The 20196-nt window shown below is 40.0% G+C and overlaps 1 protein-coding gene across 1 annotated transcript in view; it reads right to left on the bottom strand.

The window, feature by feature from the left end:
- Positions 1–14199: 14199 nt before the first annotated feature.
- Positions 14200–20196, bottom strand: part of OPN3 (opsin 3) — a 41193-nt gene continuing 35196 nt past the window's right edge. The window contains exon 4 of the mRNA XM_024203557.2: positions 14200–16535. Coding sequence (XP_024059325.1) covers positions 16272–16535 — 264 coding nt within the window. The 3' untranslated portion in view covers positions 14200–16271. The remainder of the gene's footprint in view (positions 16536–20196) is intronic.

The raw sequence follows: 20196 nt of genomic DNA, 5'->3' as shown, positions 1-20196 counted from the left end.
CGGAGTACAGATTTAAACACTCAAAAGTCAGGAAGTGAAACACTTAAGGGATGTCATTAACATTAAAAATCACATTCTTGTCCTGTCTCACAGGTAACACCTGAAGTTACTATAACTCTCAAATTGATTAGAGGAGAAAATATTTTCCTCTCTTTCTGTTTGTTCATTTAGTACTTTGAATGCATTAAGTATATAGTAAGTTTCCCCATTTCTCTGGTTGTTTATGTGGTAACTACTTAAAGTTGTTTGTTTGTTTTAAACCTGACAACAGTTCAAGCTGTCAGCTTCCTTTAAAATTTCTCAGGACAACATTAACATTGCATATATGTTGTATTTTAATTGAAATTGATGTGTGTGAATTAGTGTTGTCCAGCAAACCTTATATTTATATTTCCCACCTGTAATGTTGCCTTAGCCTGTAATATTGCCTTAGCCTAGGATTTTTCACTTAGCCTCAGGAAAGTGGTGGTGAGGGGCCTCAGAGAAGAGGCAGGGCAGGAGTGGGGCAAGGGTGTGCGATTTTCTGAAATTAGAAAGTTGGCAATCCTACCTGCATCCTAGTTACTACTTTTTTCTAGCAGGATTAGTGTATAGCGGGCCAAGCACAGGAATGAACTAGGAAATCTAGTGTGTTAATCACTGAATCTTACAATTTCCTATTTATCTTAGAGGTTGGGCAACTTACCCATGTTCTATTTTGGTATCTGTAAAATGGGGATAACTTCTTTGTCTCCCATGGATGTTGTTAGGCTCAGTCAGGTCATGTTTGTACAGCATTTTTCAGATTTAAACTGTTGAGAATTATTTATTGAGTTTTATAAATTCTGCTAGGGGAAAAATAAAACAGAAACTATAGTTATCACTGTCCCCTGTGACTAAACCAGTTCTTGGTAAAATGGAATGCCAACCAGTTTTAGTAATATTAATAGCACAGCTTGAAAGATAAACATATATCAGATCAATAGACCCATTAAGCCCCAAGTGTTAAAATTTACACTAGAACATCATGGCTTGTGATGCCTTTGTGAACTGAGACAATGAGTAAAAAGTACATTTTAGGGCACATTACCTACTTAATGGTGGTAATGTTTTTACTGGTAATAGAACCTACCACTGAAAGACAATGACCCATGAAATTTATAGTTAGCATTTTCTGACCTTTCTATTCAGGTGGCCTTTTAGAGTGAAGACTAAAAATTAATTAGACACTGGAGTTAAATTTAACATTCAATTACACCTGGATCATAAAATAGTTGCTAACAAAAGCACTGCTGGAGATTGTCACTTTTACCATCAGTGAGTCAATGCAGGAACAGCTCTCAGTTCTTTTCTTTCTAGTCTAGTGGAAAGTATCCCTGCCCATCATGCAGGCATCAGAATTTCTATTCCCCAATGGGGAGGCAGCACTTTGAGAGGAAGGATGGTCCAATGGCTAGGGCATCTGTAAAAGGAGGATAGATTAGATTCTATGGGAGAAACTTTGAGCTAGATTCTCTATTGTCCTGAATCCTGTGTAGTCATTTGGCAAAGTGAGTGACAAATTGGTTGCAAAACTTCACCAACCTGATTCAGTAGCATTTTAGATCCGCTTTCCACTGGAATAAATTAAACAATGAAAATGTGTTAGAAACATTTTAAGAATCATTTACCAATTAGCAAATAGCATTAAGCCGAATGCTTTTCAGAACACAGAGATAACAAATTTGGCAGTTACTGATGCTTTTATCTCACAGTTCAGGTAGGCAGAGTTGCCTTTGTCAGACTGACAGTCTGTTCCCATGGAAAGCTATTTAGTACAAGAGGAGTATGATTTACAGTGCTAATGTTTTAAACAGTTTCTTCCTACCTCTTTTATAGTGGCATTAGCCATCTCCGGATCAAGTCCATAATCCTGATTTACTTTAGCAGTTGCTTGCTTTGAGATGCCAAAAGCCCGCAGGCAAGTCCTGAAATTATTTTTATTTTTATATATATAAAGATGTGCACATTTTATTTATGGAAAGTACAAAAAGACCCTTTCCAAAGTAATAAGAGGGCAATCAGATGGTGCAAAAAGCAAGGGATGTTGTATGATTTGCACACCCATTGACATTAGCAATGCCTCTGTATAGTGTGATCAGACAATGCAGAAATAGTGTTGAAATACTTAATAGTTCCTTTCTGTAAATTATAAGATACACCATGCTGTGAAACCTGTTGTAAGGAGCACCCTGCCCACCCCAGCGCGTCAGAAGAAACAATGCAACTGACTCCACTGCTGGCCGTTGCTGTGCTACACCAGCCCCCTAGGTGTGTGGCAGTGAGCAGGGTGTGCCACACTCTTTAAGGTAAGTGCTATAGGTGCTCCCGGCACTAGGCCCAGCTCTCAATGGATTCCCATAAATACTCAAAGCCTGAAGAATAATTAAGAGCGGTTTTACTAGGGTTGTCAGAAGCAACCATTGCAGTTACCCTTGGCCCGATGGCTGTAAGTTACTACCAAAAGATGAACCAACCGTTCCTTACTCAGCGACTTTTTGGTTTCCCTAGTGAGGCAATAAGTATCAAAGTGATCAGTGACCAATCTAGTGACTTTCACTGCCGATTACAGTGATATTCAGAGAAAGAAGTACCAATATATATAGTCACAAAATCATTCACAAGAAGCTTAATAGTGTTAATAAAATCCATTCCATGATCTTCTTACTACATTCTGTTGCACACCAAGTCAATATCATTACATTTCAAATGAGCATGTCCTTGGAAGGAATCGCATTCCAGGACTTATTGGGCTGAGATCCCACTCTACCTTCCATCCGTGCAGCTCTCCACACTGGCTAACCTGCCTCCCCCACCCTGCCCTCTTCATTAGCCATCTTTCCCTGCATCACAGGGTGCACTGCCTACTACAGAGCAGCAAGAAAGAACACATTTGGGTATAAACAAGCCCTGGCTAATGTGCTACTCTCTCCAAAGGGCACTTGGCTTTAGCAAAGTATTTAATTAGCCTCCACAAACTTCTCTTCCTCACCTGCACATTATTGTAATCTCAGCACAAGAGTTGTGGGAGTTATAAAAATGAGGTTAGTACCTGGCTGGGATCTTGTGGAGTGGTACTTTGGGACAGAGCATCCACCTTCCCATTTTTGGAGCAGGGACGATAGGTAATAGTGAAATCAAATTGTGAGGGGAAAAATAAGGCACACTGAAGCTTCAGTTGGTTTAAGGCTTTTGCTCAACATAGATATTCCAGGTTTTTGTGGTCAGTGAACACCTGGACCAGGTGGTGAGCTCCTTCCAGGAACTTCTGAGATTTTTGCAAAGGTGGTTTTTATTGCCAGGAGTTCCTTTTAAAGTATTTCATAGTTTGGCTCTGCAGGGGTGAGCTTCCTAGAGTAGTAAGTGCATGGGTGTAACACTTGTTGGGACCAAATCACTGGGAAAGGACAGCCCAGATTGTTATGTTGGAGGCATCAGCTTCTACAGTGAAGGATAGAAAAAAATCAGGATAAATCTTTGATACAAGTTGGCAAACCCCGTGAAGCATTGCAGGTCCTGTACCATGTGGGGAGTCAGCCAATCTCTGATGGATTGGACCTTACATGGGTTCATCTGGATCCCTTCTGGAGAGAAGATGAAGCCCAAGAACTCTGTGGAGGTCTGATCGAAGGTACACTTCTCGAGCTTGGCATAAAGGCTGTGCTGCCACAAGTGTTCCCAGAGGGTTTGGACATAAAGTGGTATGCTGTTCAGGGTCATTGGAGATGATCAATATGTCTTCTAGGTAGACTACTATGTACTGATCCAATATGTATCGGAACACATCATTTATAAAATGTTGGAAGGTAGCCGGGGCATTGGTCAACCCAAAAGGCATTACCAAATATTTGTAGTGGCCATACGAGATCTAGAAGGCAGTCTTCCACTCATCCTCTTTCTGACTTGCATGAGGTTGCTCCCCTGCCCCTTCCCCCAAATAGGTCCAATGTGGTGAATATACAGGCAGCCCCAATGCGGTCCAGCAGCTCGGGAATCAGGAGTAGTGGGTAATGATTCTTGATAGTTTTCTAATTCAATGTGTGGTAATCCATGCAGAGTCGGAGACTGCCATCTTTCTTTTTGACAAACAGGACTGGTGTGCCTGCTGCTGAGGTTGACTTGTGGATAAATCCTCAGGCCAGATTCTCCTGGAGGTATTCTCTGAGTGCTGCCATATAAGGTTCTGACATGATATAAATTCGTCCAAATAGTATTTTGGATCCTGGCTGCAGCTCTATTGGGCAGTCATAGTCCTGGTGCAGAAGTAGGGTTTCCACATTCTTCTTTTCAAAAATACTGGCATAGCCTTGGTACTTCAAAGGGAGCTCAGATGTAGCTGCAATGGAAGGGTCTACTTAGATGGTCACCTCCATCTGAATCCGTTGAGGTTTGGATGCCGGCACAGGATCTGCTGATCTCCAGCAGTGCTGCCACCAAAACTCTGGTGGAAAACAGATTTCCTACGCTCATCATCAAATTGGCAGGTTGTGGAGGGCTAGCTGGGAGATACTGAAGACCAGGGGAAAGTGTGGAGAATGGATCACACCAAATTGTAACACTTCTTGGTGACGCTGAATCACAGCCTTGAGGGGAATTGTTTCCTCTGTATCTGGACCAGACAATAAAAGGGAAATGTCAATAGTCTTTACAAGATCAGGGTGACCTTGCATTGAAGGGGGATCTGCAGGAGCTGGGCTGCCCCTGTGTTTATCAAGCAGTCAGCTGCACTTGAGTCAAGGAGGGCCAGTAGGATGGAATTTTGTACGGGTGCCCCAGGTCTGTGAAACTGGACCGGCACCTGCAAGTGGGGAGCTCTCGGAAGGGTCTCTGGACATGTTCCAGTCAAGACCAGAGTGTGTGGGAGCTCTTTTCCTGGCTTTCTTGGAGTTCGTATGGGGCAGGCAAAGATGCAGTGACCTGACTCACTGCAGTAGATGCAGAGATAGTGCTGACATTGTAGTTCCTTTTCTGGGGGGTGAGCCGTCAATGGCCCACATCCACCAGAATTGGCTCAGCGGAAGGCTGTGGTGAAAGGGTCATAGTACCTGGATTGGAGGGTTGCCAGACTCCCACTTTGCCCTTTTAGTTCCTGTTACCGGTTTTCTATACAGATGGTAAGGTCCATGAGAGTATCCAGGCTTGTGGGAATCTCTACCCAAACTAGTTCATCTTTACTTTGTTCTCGGAAGCCACACTGAAACTGATACATCTGTGCCGCTTCATGTGATGAAGTGGGAATTATTTATAATATTTGTTGGACTGTTGTGTTTGCCTGTTTCCCCTATGTGGTGCATGATTAACTAGGTGGTGGGGAAAGGGTGTTTACTCTTTGGAGAGGCCCAAAGATACAGGTGTGACTGATGCCTAGCTGCCTGGAGTCTGGGGCCCCATGCCCTTGGAGAGTCCCAGAAGACAATGGCCACTCCAATTGGCAGGACACTTGGCACCTAGCAACAAATGACCATGGATGGCCCACCCTCCTTAGGAGGCCAGTGGGGTGTGACCAGCTGGAGGACAAAGGATTGGGGAGGGGCCAGGTGGGGTTGTTAAATATGAGCTGCTGGAAGCAGGACAAGCCTCTGGACTGGGACAAAAGAGAGTCAGAGGGCCCTGGGCTCTGGACTGACCCAGATGGACAGTTCATTTTAAAAAGTGAGCCCATATAACTCAGATACCCTGATTTTGATGTGTAAAATGTAGTTAGACAAAATGTCAGTCTAAAGGATTATTATTCTAGCACAAGTTACTGCAACTATTTCAATACTGTTATTGTAGCAAATGTTCCCCACTTGTGGGTACATTTTTATTGCTAGCTTTGGAATGATCGGTAAATGTCAATAAACATCAATTTCATTGTACATACACAAACCAACAACATATTTTCATCAATAATAATTGAAATGTATAGATAGGCAAAGTAAGAAAAATGTTGCTTTGGAACTTATTAGAGTTTGATTTAAGCTTTATTTTTCTTGGTTTGACAACATGGTAAAGAGAGAGTCATCCAAATCACACTAAAACCTCCCAGATACAGATAGAATGTTTAGTGGAAACAATTTTCTATTGCAATTAGGTTTATCCAGACAGAGAAGCCTATTAGCTGAAGTACCCACAAGAGGGAGCTCAAATGCCAAAAGTATAGTGAAATTGATAATGCGCCTGCAACAGAACAGAAAAATCGCTAAATGAATGTACTATTAAGTGGAACTGCAAATAATAACTTGTATTTTGACTTGTTGTAGAAATAATCTTGATTTCCTCTTCAACTTCATTTCTGTATAGATTGTGTTTTCTTACTAATTCAATAACTATATTACAGAGGTTAAAGTTGCATTAATTTCTTTTTTAGAGAGCGATAAAACACTTTAAAATGGGATGTAAAGAGTTCCCTAATTCTGGTGAAATATGCTGAAAAGCAATATTGCACATTTTAAATTGATGTAGTAATCTCTATTAGTTAAAAACAAAACACTGAAAATGTACACTTTTCTGAAAGTTATTTCTGATTGCTTCAGTTTTAGTCCTCTTTAACATAACATTGAAAATACACATTTGAAAATTCACATAATCTTGTAACTCAAATTTAAGTAGTTAAGTGTAAGTACCAAGATTTAAAAATTTAAAAAAATTAAAGAATGTAATCACAACATTTTTACTCTGAGGAGCTGAACAAAATTGTCCTGATTCATCCCCCTATATCCATTCTCAAAACACAAAGCAAATGAAAGGAATAACTGATCTATGCAGACTGTTTTCTCCTAATTGCCCTGGGCTAGAGGTTGGCTTATGCCTTAAGAGTTTATATCAGGTCCAAAACTCTTGTGTGTTTTTTTTTTGTTTTGTTTTTTTTTAAATCATTACTATTGTCATTCTGGCTGTTCTCATTATCCATACGGATAATGTCTCAATGTCCAACTATTTCTTGACTCCTGCTAAGCTCTTGGCATCAAAGATCTCATGGCAATGAGTTCCACAAGCAAACTATGCATTGTGTGAAGTATAGTTCTTCTTACTGCTTTTAAATTTGCTGCCTTTTTATTTAATTGGGTTTGTCCAACTTTAAGCTGAAGGTGTGATTTTCCCCCCCCCCCCCCCCCCCCCGGTAGATGTATATGCATTGGCTTTGATCAGTTTAGTGCTCTAAAAATAGAAGTGCAACCATGGTGTCATGAGTGACAGGAGAGGTAGCTGCCCAAGTACCACATTCCCAGGAAGGTTTGTACCTGAGTGGCTAACCCATCCTGCCCCCCAAACTGCCACAGCTTCACTTCTGTGTTTAGTGCACTAGCGCAATCAAAGTTTGTGTGTGAACATCTCCTGAGCTGGAAATTACATCTCCAGTTTGAAGTGTAGACATACACCCAGACTGTCCCCATCTGCTTGTATTATAAGTGTCCAAGTGTATTCACTGTGCCTACCTTCTTTGTACCACTCATTATTTTATATATCTTTATCCTGTTCCCTCATTCATCTCCTCTCTAATGTAAACAGTCTTCTTTTCAGAAATTCTTTCCAGTTTCGTCTATAGAGTATTTTTTATGCTCATAATCCTCTTAAACATCTTCACTGTCTGATTCGGAGCCCCTTATATTTCTGCTGTATCTTTTTTGAGATAGAGTGGTAAGAACTGAACACAGTATTTGAAGTGAGGGCGCATCATTGATATGTATAATGGAATTATCATTTCAGTGTCTCTATTCCACCCCAGCTGTTTATGCATCCTAACATTTCACTTGCTCTTTTGATAGCTGGGACACATTGGACATGGTCTTCAGTGAGCTCTCAACAGTGGTGCCTATTTCTTTTCCTGTGTTACTGTTAACTTAGAACTCAGAAAGGTGTGCGACTCATTCAAATGGTCCCTTCTAGTATGTAGTATCCTGTATTTATGAACTGAGAAGTTCACTTCCATTGTATTGCTGTTCATTGAGCTTTATTAGGTCCCTCTGAAGTTCCTCACTAAAAGATCCAAAATTTTCTGATGAAACTGATTTTTATGGAAAATTTGATTTTTTTTTTGAAAAAACGTTTTTTACCGAGAGTAAAATTAGACTGTTCGTTGAAAAACTGAATATCAAAAATGTTTTGGTTTTGTTTTTTTGGCAAAAAATTGAAATTGTCTGTGGTAGTAGGGGAAAACTAGGGCTGTCAATTAATTGCAGTTATCTCGTGATTAACTCAAAAAAATTAATTGCAGTTTTAATTGCATTGTGAAACAACAGAATACCAATTGAAATTTAATAAATATTTTGGATGTTTTCCTACATTTTCAAATATGATTTCAATTTACAACACAGAATACAAAGTGTATAGTGCTCACTTTATATTTTTATTACAGATATTTGCACTGTAAAAATGATAAACAAAATAAATAAAATTTTTCAATTCACCTCATACAAGTACTGTAGTGCAATCTCTTTATCATGAAAGTGTAACATACAAATGTAGATTTTTGTTGTTGTTACATAACTGCACTCAAACAAAACAACATAAAACTTCAGAGCCTACAAGTCCACTCAGTCTTACTTCTTGTTCAGCCAATCACTAAGACAAACAAGTTTGTTTATATTTACAGGAGATAATGCTGCCTGCTTCTTATTTACACTGTCACCTGAAAATGAGAACAGGTGTTCACATGGCATTGCTAGGTATTTATTTGCCAGATATGCTAAACATTCGTATGCCCCTTCATGCTTTGGCCACCATTCCAGAGGACATGCTTCCATGCCGAAGATGCTCGTTAAACAAATAATGCATTAACTGAATTTGTGATTGAACTTCTTGGGGGAGAATTGTATGTCTCCTGCTCTGTTTTACCTGCATTCTGCCATATATTTCATGTTGTTATGGCAATCTCGGATGATGAACCAGCACATGTTGTTTGTTTTAAGAACACTTTCACTGTAGATTTGACAAAACGCAAAGAAGGTAACAATTTGAGATTTCTTATAGTAGCTACAGCACTCCACCCAAAGTTTAAGAATCTGAAGTGCCTTCCAAAATCTGAGAGGGATGAGGTGTGGAGCATGTTTTCAGAAATCTTACAAGAGAACAGTCTGATGTGTATACTACAGAACCCAAACCACCAAAAAAGAAAATCCACCTTGTGGTGGCATTTGACTCAGATGATGAAAATGAACATGCATCGGTACTTTGAATCATTATCGAGCAGAACCTGTCATCAGCATGGAAGCATGTCCTCTGGAATGGTGGGTGAAGCATGAAGGGACATATGAATCTTTAGCGCATCTGGCATGTAAATATCTTGCGACGCTGGCTACAATATATGCCATGCAAACGCCTGTTCTTATTTTCAGGTGACATTGTAAACAAGAAGCGGGCAGCATTATCTCCTGCAAATGTAAACAAACTTGTTTGTCTGAGTGATTGGCTGAACAAGAAGTAGGACTAAGTGAACTTGTAGGCTCTAAAGTTTTGCATTATTTTATTCTGAGTGCAGTTATTTTTTGTACATAACTACATTTGTAAGTTAAATTTTCATGATAAAGAGATTGCACTACAGTACTTGTATGAGGTGAATTGAAAAATACTATTTCTTTTTTCTTTTTTACAGTGCAAATATTTGTAATAAAAAAGTACAAAGTGAGCACTGTATACTTTGTATTCTGTGTTCTAATTGAAATCAATATATTTGAAAATGTAGAAAAAAATCCAAAATATTTAAATAAATGGTATTGTATTATTATTGTTTAACAGAGCAAGTAATCGCACAGTTAATTGTGATTTTTTTTTAATCATTTGACAGCCCTAGGGAAAACCCCATTTTCTAACCAGCTCTGTTTCTCAGTTTTCTCCATTCTTGACAAACCTGAATAACTCATCTGCAACTTTTGCCACTCTACAGGTCACATCTTTCCCTAGACAGTAAATAGATCAATCAACAGAGGTCCTCCCAACGGAACCTTGTGGAACCCTGTTTTTAACCCTCTTCTATGATGAAAACTAGCCATTTATTTCTATTGTTTGTTCGCTGTCTCTTGGTCAGTTTTCTAGTCTGACCGTACTTTGACTCTTACTCAATGGCTACTTAATTTCCTTACCAGCCTCTTGTTAAGGGACTTTGTCAATGGCTTTTGAAAAAGTCCAGATGAACATTGTCAGCTGGTTCTCTTTTAGCTTCTGTTTCCTTGATGTGTTCAAGGAATTCTAGTAGATTTGCAGAAGACATGATAATTAGACCATATTATAGTCATCCTGTATTTTTACAATTCTATTTTTATTAATTATTGCTTCAAGCAATTCTGTCCTCCAGAATACTCATTGCTGTCAATGAGATTTCATCTTTTTGTTAGCTGCTCAGCCACTTCATTCTTATCTCCTTCAGAACTCCTGGGTATATACCATCTAGCCATGGACACTTGATTCTCTTTACTTTATCCATTTATTCCTTTTCTGACACATGGTCTCTGATGGTATCCCATCTTTCTTACCTGACAAGAGTGAGTCCGGAGTAGGCATTTCCTCAACATCTTCTGGGCTGAAAACAGATGCAAAGAAATCACTTACCTTCTCTGCAACATTCTTATCTTTGGTGATTCAGTGAACTGACCAGTTCTCTTGCAGGCTTCCTGTCTCTGATACGTTCATTAATGTCTCAAACCTTTGACAATTTGCTCTTCAATAATCCTTCTTATCCCTCCTAATTTCCTTCTGCTGCACTGTGTGGGTGAGATTTTCAAAAAGCTCCTGAGGGAAGTAGGAGTACAATTTCATTGAAAATCAGACTTGTGCTCCTGAATGCTTTTGAAAATGTCTCCCAGATGATCTTTTCTGTTGGCTTCACTGGGGTGGGTTTTCTAGTTTGGGAAGGATCTCTGTTTAGCCTGAATAACCTCTTGCACTTAACCACTTCGCCATACTGGCCGCCTCCTTGCCTCCCTGTTTTCTCTTTTCTTATTAGGGATATCCATGCCTTCCAAGACTCTGTTACTGTATCTTTAAGTAGACTTCATGCCAAATTGAAGAAGTCTGTCTTTATTTAGATCTTAGGGCCTTTCTGACTAGTTTCCCCTCCTTTATTTTTAAGTGCCCCTTTCTAAAGTGGACTGTCAGCATGCTAGTTTTTGGTACTGTTCCTTCCTTCAGGATTTGAATCTGATAATACTGTGGCCACTGTTAGTGTGTCAGCTATCGTTATAATATAACCAACTCTTGTGAGTTTACTTATGATTAAGTTGAGAATAGAAACTCCTTTAATGTGCTCTAGAACTAGCTATTATTAAAAGTAGTCAGTTAAGGTGTCAAGAAATTCCTTCTCCAATCTTTGTCCTCCTGTAATATTTGAACTGTTTGTTTATATGTGGGTAGTAGAGGGCAGGCCCGGGTTCCCCCCAAACCTCCCAATTGACCCGGACTGTGGGTTCTTCCAGAGGGGAAGGTCTCTGGGCTGTTCCCCAACCCACATGGTGAATCTCTGAGGCAAGAAAATCCGCCAATAAGCGCAGGACCCACCAAGATAGAGGAGGAACTTTGTGTCAGTAGTTGAAAGCCTCCATTATTACTATTAGATTTTGTTGCCTCTTTTCTCTCTCTCTCTCTCAACACTGTGCACTCAATATCCTCTTCCTGAGCTGAAAGCTGGTGTAGTATAAGCCATGGATGTGTACCCTTGTCATAGGGCTTCAAGGAACCTTGAGAGTTCATCTAGTCCAGCCTCCTGAAGAGAGTCAGGACCAAGTATACCTTCTAGACCATCCCTGACAGGTGTTTGTCTAACTTGCTCGTAAAATCCTCCAATGATGGGGATTCCACAACTTTCCTTGGAAGCCTATTCCAGAACTCAACTATCCTTATAGTTAGGAAGTTTCTCCTAATATCTAACCTAAATTTCCCTTGCTTCAGATTTAAATTGATTACTTCTTGTCCTAACTTCAGTAGACATGGAGAACAATTGATCACAGCCCTCTTTATCACAGCCCTTAACATGTTTAAAGACTGTTATCGGGTGCCCCTAAGACTCCTTTTATCAAGGTGAAACATACCAACTTTTTAAAATCTTTCCTCATAGGACAAGTTTTCTAAACCTTTTATCATATTTTTTGCTCTCCTTTGGACCCTCTCCAGTTTGTTCACATCTTTCTTACAGTGTAGCACCCAGAATTGGACACAGTACTGTAGCTAAGACCTCACCAGTGCCAAGTAAAGCGGGACAATTACCTCATGTGTCTTATACAAAACATTCTTGTTAATACACCTCAGAATATTAGCCATTTCACAACTGCATTACATTGTTGGCTTACCTTCAATTTGTGATCCACTATAACCTCCAGATCCTTTTCAGCAGTACTACTGCCTAGCCACTTATTCCCCATTTTATGTTTGCGTGTTTGATTTTTTTCTTCCTAACTGAAGTACTTTGTACTTGTCTGGATTGAATTTCATCATGTTGATTTCAGACCGATTCTCCAATTTATCGAGACCGAATCCTGTCCTCCAAAGTGCTTGCAACCCTCCTCAGCTTGGTGTCATGCACACTCTCCACTCCGTTTTCCAAATAATTAATGAAAATATTGACTAGCACTCGGACAGACCCCCAGAGGGCCCACTAGATATGCTCCCCTCCCCCAGTTTGACAATGATTAGACTGTTCGTTCTGGATGGTTAAACACAATGCAGTACTCCAGTAATCTCTTCAGTTAAGACACACCAGTTGGAAACCATAGTTTGCTTGTAATGACTTAGTACTTAATTGACTTAACTTTAGTAACCTTATGAGAGGAGGACTAGGCTCTACCTTTCCTCATGAATGAAGTCCATTTCTGCATAAAGCCAAAGTAATCCAACCCTTTGTGGGAGGTGAAGTGATGAAACCCACCCCATAACCCAAGGAGTGGAGGTGCAGCGTAGCCCTCCTGTCCCCACAGGTTCTATCCTGCAGAAGAGTTGCCAAATCCCCTCCACACTATTTGCAGCATGTTGGAGTAGCTAGATCCTCAACACTCACCCAACCCCTCACAACTGCCTTTGTAGATCTGGTTTGGGGACCACTTCCATAGCGTGCAGGAGATGTGGAGGTGCCCCTGAACTGCTATACTATATCTAGTCTCCCCACAAAGCCCCAATGAAGGGGTTGTGTGGTGCAGCAGGCCTTCAGCTGATCCTCCGCACAACAAATTAATTTCACCCTCTGAATCTACTGCAACTGCTGAGCTATTAATAGCTTTCTGTATGCTAAATTATTATCTGTTTCTTTTATATTGCTATAATCCATGAAAAAAACATTTTAAATGAACTGGGCTAGATCATAGGCTCTAGCCACTCTAGTTGAAATGTGTCTTATTTTTATAATTTAACATCTTAAATTGGATTATTTCTTTTTAAACACTGAATGGATTGAAAGTTCAGTTCTGCAACAGGTTTGTCTAAAGAATTTCTAAATTTTATAACTTTTGCTCCTTTCCTGCGTTTTCTTATCTCTTTTTCCTCTTGTACTTTGGTTATTTTAGACAGTTAAAGGCCTTATTCTGCCAGCTGCTAAACACCCTTAAATCCTATTCCATTCACTCAGCACTTTGCTAGATCAGGCTCTTAGTCTCCCATAAAATGGATTAATGAGCTATGATCATCCTCAAAGAAGACTGAAGAACCATAGAAATATAGGGCTGTGAGGGACTTCAAGAGGTCACCTGTAGTTAAAAATCTCCCTTGCTACAAACTAAGCCAATTACTTCAGGGGACATCAGAAATGGAAGATATTAAATATGCTGCTGGTCCTTGCTCAAGATTGCCTATTCGCATCCTTGAATTCTGTGACTGGCTGTAATGTCTGCATCAAAGCTGCTTTTATCAAAGAAACAAAAATAATGTTGGAGCTATATGGTGAGGAAATGGGATACCAGTGTGCTAAACACATAAGAGCAATATACAAATCAATTTCAGTACTAGTATTTCTTTATAATGTCCTTATGTGTAGAAATAACCAATTTCTAGTAAATTTCACTATTTGTTTTTCATTTACTATTTTATCACACTGTTATATATGGTGACATTCTTAACATATATTGTTTTGGGGTTGCAAATACTGCAGGGGAAAATTTTTATTTTTAAATCTAGTAGTTCATTTATTTTTAATTTCATGGTAACTCCTTACCCATGTGAACTGGGGGCTAAAATCCATGACAGTATCTCTCTGAAGAAGGTTGATTTTATGAGAGTTCCTTATAAAATAAATCAGTAGCTTTCTGTGCAATTTCAACAGGGCAAAAAGCAAAATGGTTATGTCCAAAAGCTGAAATGCTATTGTTGTCAGTTCCTCAGAAACTCTAGATTTGTCCAGTAGGTGGTACTAAGAGCCATTTTCTTCTCAAAAGGAGAAAATACTTGACCATAATTTAATGTACTATAAATAAGGTAAATTTAATCTTTCATAAAAGGCTCAAGATACATAAAATGCTAAAATATCACACGTATACCATTCTGTGAAAGGATGGTAATTTATATGGATTTCTGGTGCATTTCTTTCTCTTTGGTAAAAACAAATGTGCATAAGTAGTGATCATTGGTGGGGGAAAAAGGGGTCCTGGACATGGAAACTGATAACCTACATTAAGGAAATGTATCTGAATTCATGAAACAGCTCAAATCAATGCCTATTGGGGGAGGGAAGTAGGCAAGTGTTTCACCTGTGTTCTTTCCTAGATGAACTACTGCTTATATACTCTTGTGTGTGTATTTAAAACATTGCATATAGAGCCAGATTACCAGTGCAGATGCATTAGAGGGGTGTGTGTACAAGGTACTTCATGCCACTGCACCCCTGCATAGGTGCAAGAAAAAAAATCTCAATCTTGTGTCTGAGGAGTTCAAGGACTGCTCAAAGCTAGTACCACCTGTCATTACCTTCTTGAAAGAGGAAAGGGAGGGGACTGGGTCAGTCACTTTAATGTGAGTGGAGTTCAGTCAGTATCTCCAAGGATCAGGCTCCCGCTGAGAACTTTTGTTTCTGGTCCCTATTGATTTTTTTTGAGAGCTTAATTCTTTCAGGCCAGATCAACTCTTGTTAGTGCAGACAGGTGTACAGCCTGGTCCCTTTGCCCCACTGTCTGCTTTTCCTCCAGTTTCCATCAGAATGGAGCAGCTGCAAGTTATACTTGGGGCTCCATATTGCCCTATCGGCAGCAAGTGCTGAAGGGGTGGCCTAAAACAACACCCACCCAAGGAGTCTATGGGCCTGATTCTCTATTCCATTACACATCAGTGAAATTCCATTGATTTATATACAGTTCACTGGTGTAAAACTAATGTTGTGGAGAGGAGACTCAAGCCCCATGTGTTGATTCTAGCCAAAAAACATAGGAATTACTTGTCTACTGCTGAAATGCAGCTACCTCTGGAGTGCAGCTCTGCAACTATTTTTTGCCAGCAATAATTCCCGTGACTTTTTACGAAGGTAAGTACAGAGTAACTTCTGTAACTGTTCTGCTGAGTGTATTTTAAGAAGGAAAAGTTATTACTCAGATTTGAAATTTAAGCAGAAGCAGCTGGGTTGACACCTGCTACTCTCACACAAATATCACAGCAGATTTAATTTTCAAAAAGTAGTCAGGGCCTCTGTTCCATGTAATGATAAATGTGTGTATGAGTTTGGTTTGGTTTTCAGTCCCTGCTAATCTATATTTTCCTCTATTTGTTTTTTGTTTGGTTGGGTTTTTTAAACTAAAGCAGGATGTAGTGGTGTGTAAAATTTCTGATACTCTCCTTTTTGTCATCTCTTCACCAGTCCCTTTATTTCCTTTTTCTAAAAATATATATTTTTATTTCTCCGGAACACCTCTCAAAGTGGTTACGGGCACCTAATGAGTAGCACCAAAACAACAACAGGACAACTTTGACTAAACAAAGGGGGCAATTTTCTACTGGCTTTGTACTGTGTCTGACTGTAGAGGGGGCAATTTGAAAGTCAACTTTTTTTTGTCAAGATCAGATTCTTGTCAGCAAACCCAAGTCCTACTTCTGAAACTCCCTGCATTTCCCAGGTAAGTCTATGGTGCAAGGAATGCTGATTAATCATGTTTTAAAAAAATTCAGAGTCCAGCAACATGTTGGGTACAAATGTAAAGATTTCTATACGGTTACCATGATTAAATTGTTCAGAGTTTCACCCACTGAATTGCTTCAGTATTTCGCAGCTGAAGGACAGTGCTTTCTTCATTACACTATCATCAAAGAAGATGACCAAACAGTTTAACTGGCTAAAGTCCATTCAGGTTCTGACACACGTTGTAGCTTAGTCCCTATAGTGGCTTTACTTGGATCACATTTACTTTCGTGCCATTGTGTTTGCTGCTGTTGTCCATTTGCTGGGTGTCATCACCAGTGATGATAAAAATGATTGAGGAAGAGCTAAAAGTCACTTTCTTCTTTGGCCTGTCCCCAGCTTTCTGGGACATAACTATTGGTCTTATTGGCTTTTCATTCCCTAACACTGGTATTTCTTTCACGGTCCTCTGGAATCTTAGCAGGCGAAAGCACAAGAGCTGCAAAAGGCATCGTCGAAACTGCAAAGAGGAAAAATTAGACTCAAATTACACCTTTCAAAGCTCTCACTTTCACAATGCATCCAGTGATGACAAGTGTATCAAGTAGTTCTCAGTGAATTGTTATACCGGTTTCTGTAGTTGTCAACTGGTTTTGAATGATCAGGAGTAGTGCAATGAACTTACTGGCTCATTACTGGGTACCTTTCCTCCTTGTGCACCCCACACACTCAAATGAGCTGGAGGGGACCAACTAGCTGGTTGAGATCACTGTTACTCAGTTAAATATGTTGCCAGTAGAGGGCTCCATAATCCTTAGAGAACAGGAAAAGGAGGTAACAAGGAACTGGGTTTAGGAGAGACTGGGAGCTAACTGGAGAGGCTGCATGCAAGTAAGAGCAGTAGCTCCCAGGCACAATAGCCTAGGAGCTGGCTATGGAGAGCCTGCAATGTTTGCCTCTAAGCTCTTTTTTACAGAGAACACTATCGAGGTGGTGTACCACAGCACTCCCCGAGCCACCCTATGGTGGGGTTGGTTACTGTGCATATGAGCATATGTTGCTGTAGAATAGTTCTAATATTTTTTTTTCATTAACTCAATATTGCCAACTTCAAATATTCAAAAATCTTCAGTCAGGTACCCCCAAAAAATCATGAGTTTGGCTTAATCAAGATTTTAGAGCCTCTAGAGTTCATAATGCTAAGTTTTTACCCTACAACCATTAAAAAAAAAAATCTGAGTTTCTCCTGTGATTTGCATGGCTCCAGAAACTGGAACTTTATTAAACACCAAATTTTATGGACTTGCAATAACATCCCAATGGTTGGCAACAATGAACTAACTAATTTCCCTTTGAGTAAAAATAGTAGTGGAAAGGAAAACTATAAATGCTTCCCTACATTAATGGATTTAGATCTGGGATGTGATCTGCACTCGTCTGTCCCATTTTAACCACACTCACTTATGATACATGCGATCTTACTTTACAGATATGTAGTGCAAGATACTCTGTGGCAACTCTCCTAATTAGATAGAATTTTAAGGCTTCTAAGAGTAGAACTGTGTTAAATGTGGCAAATATGGTTTTACTTTCACCATAAAAACATGTGTACAGTACTTCCAAATCTTCACAAACCTGAAAAACTCAAAGTGAACTTGATCCCTGAGAACTCATCAGTTTAACTCAAAACAAATTAATTTGGCAATATCTTGAAGGGATCTAAAGAAATCACTGGAATTGTGGTTGGGCATTCCCACAAAAACCATGCTCTGAAAAAGCCCCAGCACCCCCGCTTCAATTTCAGGACTTGGGTGGGAGAGTCCTTGGTGGCCGACCCCCTTAGAATTTTTAGGGGTTACCCTCTGCGCTCATTTCCCCATCTTTGTGTCCCTGGGGAATATTGCCTGGTAGACAGCCTGCTTCCAATGATCCCTAGGGCTCTGCTGACAGCTCCTGGAGACCCAGCCCCAATTCAGGGACTGGGAAGCCATCTGCTGCAGAGTGGGGCGAGCGAGCCTAACAGTACCAGGAAACATGACTCCAGCCAGGCTCTCTGCTATGGAGCTGCTCACGCAGCAACCCCAGCAGGTCTCCAATGGAAACATGCCTGTGTTTTGGCAAAGTTTTGTCTAATCTGCAAGCGTCTACCAAACATTTTGGGCTAGCGAATTGGCATTTTCAAATTAAACGTAGTTACGTTTTGTCAGAAAACTTCCCACCAGCTCTAGGCATTATGTCTGGGATGAATTAAGCTCATGTACAGATATCAACCCTACAGAATCTCACTCAGTTGATGGGTCCCCGTGAGCTTCAGTGGTTTATGTGGTTGCTATTGTATTGTACTGGGAATCAGTTTGTGATCTGGGGATTGAGTCAGAGCTGCTACATCAAAATTACTTAGTTCCAAATGTTCTTTACGTATATGACACTAAAGCCCAAGTGGGAGATCCTGGAAAACTTCATCTCTAAAAGGTAACCAAAAGTCAGGTAAGGCCTTACAGAAAACAGGAGCGGCGCCAGGGTTTTTGCTGCCGTAGGCGGCAGCGCTCCTCCTCAGAGCATTCGGCGGCGGGGGTCCTTCCGCCCCACGTCTTTGGGGTGCTTCGGCGGCGGGTCCCGGAGCGAGTGAAGGATTCGCCGCAGAAGCGCACCAAAGACGCAGAGCGGAAGGGCCCCCGCCACCGAATTGCCGCCGAGGATGGCAAAATGCCGCCTCCCAAATCCTGCCGCCCTAGGCGACTGCCTAGGGTCGGCTAGTGGAAGCGCCGGCCCTGACAGAAAATATTCATATTTCTCTTTTCTTTGTCACATTATGCTACTTTGTGTATATAGAGAACTCTGTTGTATTGAAACTCTGCTTAAAGTAAACTAGGAAGTTTGTTTAGATGGGCTGCAATGTGCAGGCTGTTGCTTCATAGTGGTGTTTATCTTTATTATGATGCAAGTGATTTTTCATAGAGATACCTAGCTTCCTCACAGGTATAAATTTCCATTCCCTTTTGTCCTGTAAAAGCTTATTCAGATAAGTTGGCTACTGCCACGAGCGAAGTAGCCTAATGCTCAGAAGAAAGACTAGGAAAGAAGCCTATAAAATTAAATCTCCATTTTCTCATACAAAGCAAGTGTTTTCTGTTTTGTTCCCATTTCAATTGCTCCAAAATGCAATTCACTACGATTCACAAATTATTCTGACTGAACGTCCTTCCATTGGAAAAATACCAAACTAGCAAAGCAAACGTTCCACGGGAACATGTCACTTGACAAAATGTTCATTTTGAAAATAATTGAAAATGGAATATTTTAAACATGTCAAAACATTCTGTTTCAACATTTTCAGAACAAAATATTTTGATTTTTCATTCTGAAATTACTTTTAATTTAGACATATTGTAAAAAAATAAAGGTTGAAGTCAAAATGAAATTTGGTATTTTTTTTTAACAAAACCTCTTGATTTCTTCAAGTTTCCTCTTGAAGAAACTTCTGGAATAAACTTCATGAACAAAATTCAAAATTTTGACTCTTTGCCCCAATTTGTGACAAGACAAAATTTTAAAATCTAGAAAAGTTTAAGCTAAAAATCTGTTTTTTCCAGTCAGCTATAGGGAACATCCTTATCTTAATATATTAATGGATATACCTTGGGTTACAATAATACTTATTTTTTCATATAGAAGTGTTAATTCAGTAGTGTGTCACATCAGTACTTTGTGTATAACTTTCCATAGTCAAATATATGTGGTTTGTGAGGTTTCTTTGTTTGTTTTAAAGCATCCATATCTCTTGGATTTCACTGCAGAAGTCTTATTTAAATTCATAGTAAACCCAAGACACCGTGTTCGAGGGGATAGAACACTGGACTAAGGCTCAGGAAACATGGGTTTTATTCCTGGTTCTGCCACTGGCTTCTTGGGTGTCCTTGGGCAAATCACATCTGTGCCTCAGTTTCTCCATCTGTAAAGTGGGATAATGATACTGACCTCCTTTGTAAAGTGCTTTGATTCCTTCTGATGAAAAGTGTTATACAAGAGTTAAGTATTGTTATTTCTCTAATCCAATCTAGAGACTCTCACACACCTTAACCTGAGCACTGCAGCAACCTGCTAAACTGTAACAGTAAAGCAGAAAAGTCCTGTGGCACCTTATAGACTAACAGACGTATTGGAGCATGAGCTTTCGTGGG

The sequence above is a fragment of the Terrapene carolina genome, unplaced genomic scaffold (genome assembly GCF_002925995.2).
Source record: "Terrapene carolina triunguis isolate 2854851 unplaced genomic scaffold, T_m_triunguis-2.0 Scaffold85, whole genome shotgun sequence".
In the NCBI taxonomy this organism is placed as follows: Eukaryota; Metazoa; Chordata; order Testudines; family Emydidae; genus Terrapene; species Terrapene triunguis.
This window is presented reverse-complemented; position numbering and strand designations above follow the sequence as displayed.